Source organism: Oncorhynchus nerka, linkage group LG26, assembly GCF_034236695.1.
Source record: "Oncorhynchus nerka isolate Pitt River linkage group LG26, Oner_Uvic_2.0, whole genome shotgun sequence".
Taxonomy (NCBI): domain Eukaryota; kingdom Metazoa; phylum Chordata; class Actinopteri; order Salmoniformes; family Salmonidae; genus Oncorhynchus; species Oncorhynchus nerka.
In genome coordinates, this window is record NC_088421.1 from 49,302,116 (window position 1) to 49,306,821 (window position 4,706).

The following is a 4,706-nucleotide window of genomic DNA, read 5'->3' on the forward strand; positions in this document are numbered from 1 at the left end:
CAGGTGTCTTGGGAAAGTGGTAGGTTAGGATGATGAGGCTCTATAACTTCAGGGCCTGTATCCACAAAGTGTCTCAGAGTCAGACTGCTGATCCAGGATCATTAAGAATAACAATATATCGACCAGGGCTCTCCAACCCTGTTCCAGGAGGGTATCTGTTCCTGTAGAGGTTCCAGGAGGGTATCTGTTCCTGTAGAGGTTCCAGGAGGGTATATGTTCCTGTAGAGGTTACAGGAAGGTATCTGTTCCTGGAGAGGTTTCAGGAGGGTATCTGTTCCGGTAGAGGTTTCAGGAGGGTATCAGTTCCTGTAGAGGTTTCAGGAGGGTATCTGTTCATGTAGAGGTTACAGGAGGGTATCTGTTTCTGTAGAGGTTTCAGGAGGGTATCTGTTCATGTAGAGGTTACAGGAGGGTATCTGATCCTGTAGAGGTTACAGGAAGGTATCTGTTCCTGGAGAGGTTTCAGGAGGGTATCTGTTCCTGTAGAGGTTTCAGGAGGGTATCTGTTCCTGTAGAGGTTACAGGAAGGTATCTGTTCCTGGAGAGGTTTCAGGAGGGTATCTGTTCCTGTAGAGGTTACAGGAGGGTATCTGTTCCTGTAGAGGTTACAGGAGGGTATCTGTTCCTGGAGAGGTTACAGGAAGGTATCTGTTCCTGGAGAGGTTTCAGGAGGGTATCTGTTCCGGTAGAGGTTTCAGGAGGGTATCAGTTCCTGTAGAGGTTTCAGGAGGGTATCTGTTCCTGTAGAGGTTTCAGGAGGGTATCTGTTCCTATAGAGGTTTCAGGAGTATCTGTTCCTGTAGAGGTTACAGGAGGGTATCTGTTCCTGTAGAGGTTCCAGGAGGGTATCTGTTCCTGTAGGTTACAGGAGGGTATCTGTTCCTGTAGAGGTTACAGGAGGGTATCTGTTCCTGTAGAGGTTACAGGAGGGTATCTGATCCTGGAGAGGTTACAGGAAGGTATCTGTTCCTGGAGAGGTTTCAGGAGGGTATCTGTTCCTGTAGAGGTTACAGGAAGATATCTGTTCCTGGAGAGGTTTCAGGAGGGTATCTGTTCCTGGTAGAGGTTTCAGGAGGGTATCTGTTCTTCCTTTCAGGAGGGTATCTGTTCCTTCCAGGAGGGTATCTGTTCCTGTAGAGGTTACAGGAGGGTATCTGTTCCTGTAGAGGTTACAGGAGGGTATCTGTTCCTGTAGAGGTTACAGGAGGGTATCTGTTCCTGGAGAGGTTACAGGAAGGTATCTGTTCCTGGAGAGGTTTCAGGAGGGTATCTGTTCCGGTAGAGGTTTCAGGAGGGTATCAGTTCCGGTAGAGGTTTCAGGAGGGTATCAGTTCCTGTAGAGGTTTCAGGAGGGTATCTGTTCCTGTAGAGGTTACAGGAGGGTATCTGTTCCTGTAGAGGTTTCAGGAGGGTATCTGTTCCTGTAGAGGTTTCAGGAGGGTATCTGTTCCTGTAGAGGTTTCAGGAGGGTATCTGTTCCTGTAGAGGTTCCAGGAGGGTATCTGTTCCTGTAGGTTACAGGAGGGTATCTGTTCCTGTAGGTTTCAGGAGGGTATCTGTTCCTGTAGAGGTTTCAGGAGGGTATCTGTTCCTGTAGGTTACAGGAGGGTATCTGTTCCTGTAGAGGTTACAGGAGGGTATCTGTTCCTGTAGAGGTTACAGGAGGGTATCTGTTCCTGTAGAGGTTACAGGAGGGTATCTGTTCCTGTAGAGGTTACAGGAGGGTATCTGTTCCTGTAGAGGTTACAGGAGGGTATCTGTTCCTGTAGAGGTTACAGGAGGGTATCTGTTCCTGGAGAGGTTATAGGAGGGTATCTGTTCCTGTAGAGGTTACAGGAGGGTATCTGTTCCTGTAGAGGTTACAGGAGGGTGTCTGTTCCTGTAGAGGTTACAGGAGGGTATCTGTTCCTGTAGAGGTTACAGGAGGGTATCTCTCCAGGAACAGAGTTGGAGAGCCCTGAGATAGACAGATCCTAGATCAGCACTTCTACTTTGAGACTCTTTGTGGATTCGTGCCCTGCTGTCTGAGGGGTTCTCTCTTCTCGTACTGACCCCTAGTGGTGGGATCTGGAACTGCTATGCAGGTCTTTATATAAGGCTGATAGTACAGTCAAACACTGATGCTACATCAGTGGGAATCAGTCTTCTACACTACAATAGTTGGTTAGGTTGTAGCTTGTGTTTGATTCCATTGGGTTCAAATGGTTTAGTTATAATGAAGTGGTGACACGAATTGTAATATTTCTCTTTATTTTCTCTTTCAGGATACAACCATCCCTCACTCATTAAAGTGATGTCCAACCCCAACAATATGGTAGGTAGGTAGGGAGGGAGGGAGGGGGAGGTATGTAGGGAGGGTGGTAGGGAGGTAGGGAGGGAGGGAGGTATGTAGGGAGGGAGGGAGGGAGGATACAACCATCCCTCACTCATTAAAGTTATGTCCAACCCCAACAATATGGTAGGTAGGGAGGGAGGGATGGAGGGAGGGGGGAGGGAGGGAGGGAGGGAGGGGAGGGAGGAGGATACAACCATCCCTCACTCATTAAAGTGATGTCCAACCCCAACAATATGGTAGGTAGGGAGGGAGGGATGGAGGGAGGGGAGGGAGGTAGGGGGAGAGAGGGAGGTAGGTAGGGGGAGGGAAGGGAGGGAGGGAGGGAGGGGAGGAAGGGAGGTAGGGGGAGGGAGGGAGTTAGGGGGAGGGAGGGAGGGAGGGAGGGAGGGAGGGAGGGAGGGAGTAAATGCATTATGTGGGTCAAATGCTGTAACACAAGAATATTTTTCTTGGAAATATCCCATGATGCTAGTGACTGTTCATTACTGCTTATCACTTACTAACCATCATTTATTCACTTTACTTTAATAAAATATTTCAGTTGTTGTGTATATTACATTAGTTTAATTTGATGACTTTATTGTTTCATTCCAAGTCATCATCTCATCACTATAGAGCTGTTGCCTCTGCTGTCTGACAAAACCACTATTTCAGTAGTCCTTCACAGTAAATAAGGCTTTATGTCTGCTGAATACCAACTATCAATCACTCAGATCATGTACTTTCAGGTAGAGATACCTTGCTGCTCTCTATGAGCTCACAGAGAAAAACCCTAATGAGATGGAATCTCTCAGCACTAACTGGTATTGAAAACCAATCAGAAGACATTGGAGTTGAACATCTCTCCTCAGGTTTATCTGACAGTTCCCCATGTTTACCTCTTTCTCCTCTCAGAGTGCGTTTGTGAACAGGCCAGCTCTTGGGATCATGCCACCCGAGAACTTTCCAGAAAAGCTGGCAGAAAGCCTTCTCTCAGTGAGTGACACACACACACACACACAACACAACACACAACACAACACACAGCACACAACACAACACACAGCACACACCACAACACACAACACCACACACCACACAACACAACACACAACACACACACACACAACACACATACACACGCACAACACACCACACACACAACACAAAACACACAAAACACAACACAACACACACACACACCACACAACACACAACACACAACACACAACACACACACACACACAACACACACACACAACACAACACACACACACAACACACACACAACACACACACAACACACACAACACACACACAACACAACACACACAACACACAACACACCACACACCACACACAACACACCACCACAACACACACCACACACACCACACCACCACAACACAACACAACACACAACACAACACACACAACACACACACAACACAAAACACAACTTAATTTAAATAGACCAGAAACTAACTAGTGATGGATACTAGCTGGACCCCATTTAAATAGACCAGAAACTAACTAGTGATGTGATTCCAGCTGGACCCCATTTAAATAGACCAGACACTAACTAGTAATGGATACTAGCTGGACCCCATTTAAATAGACCAGAAACTAACTAGTGATGGATACTAGCTGGACCCCATTTAAATAGACCAGACACTAACTAGTGATGGATACTAGCTGGACCCCATTTAAATAGACCAGACACTAACTAGTGATGTGATTCCAGCTGGACCCCATTTAAATAGACCAGACACTAACTAGTGATGTGATTCCAGCTGGACCCCACTACTGTAGACTGACTTCCTCTATTTAAATAGACCAGAAACTAACTAGTGATGGATACTAGCTGGACCCCATTTAAATAGACCAGAAACTAACTAGTGATGTGATTCCAGCTGGACCCCATTTAAATAGACCAGACACTAACTAGTGATGGATACTAGCTGGACCCCATTTAAATAGACCAGAAACTAACTAGTGATGTGATTCCAGCTGGACCCCATTTAAATAGACCAGAAACTAACTAGTGATGGATACTAGCTGGACCCCACTACTGTAGACTGGAAACCATCCACAATGCTCCTTCTCTCTCCTCCCCACTTCCCCTCTCCTCTGTCCAGGTTGCTCCTAGTGGTATGAGCCGTGTTCAGACCATGGCCTGTGGATCCTGCTCTAATGAGAATGCATATAAAGCCATGTTCATCTGGTACAGAGTGAGTACACACACACTGAGTCTACAAAACATTAAGAACACCTGCTCTTTCAATCAAATGTATTTCTAAAGCTCAGCCGATGTCACAAAGTGTTTATACATAACATACATGACAGACTGACCAGGTGCTTTACATGACATAGACTGACCAGGTGTTATACA

At 46.5% G+C, this 4,706-nt stretch overlaps 1 protein-coding gene across 1 annotated transcript in view; it reads left to right on the plus strand.

Moving 5' to 3' along the window:
* Positions 1–4,629, plus strand: part of LOC135564909 (4-aminobutyrate aminotransferase, mitochondrial-like) — a 32,135-nt gene extending 27,506 nt beyond the window's left edge. The window contains exons 6-8 of the mRNA XM_065010995.1: positions 2,522–2,571; positions 3,230–3,310; positions 4,453–4,629. Coding sequence (XP_064867067.1) covers positions 2,522–2,571; positions 3,230–3,310; positions 4,453–4,614 — 293 coding nt within the window. The 3' untranslated portion in view covers positions 4,615–4,629. The remainder of the gene's footprint in view (positions 1–2,521; positions 2,572–3,229; positions 3,311–4,452) is intronic.
* The last annotated feature ends 77 nt before the right edge of the window (positions 4,630–4,706 follow it).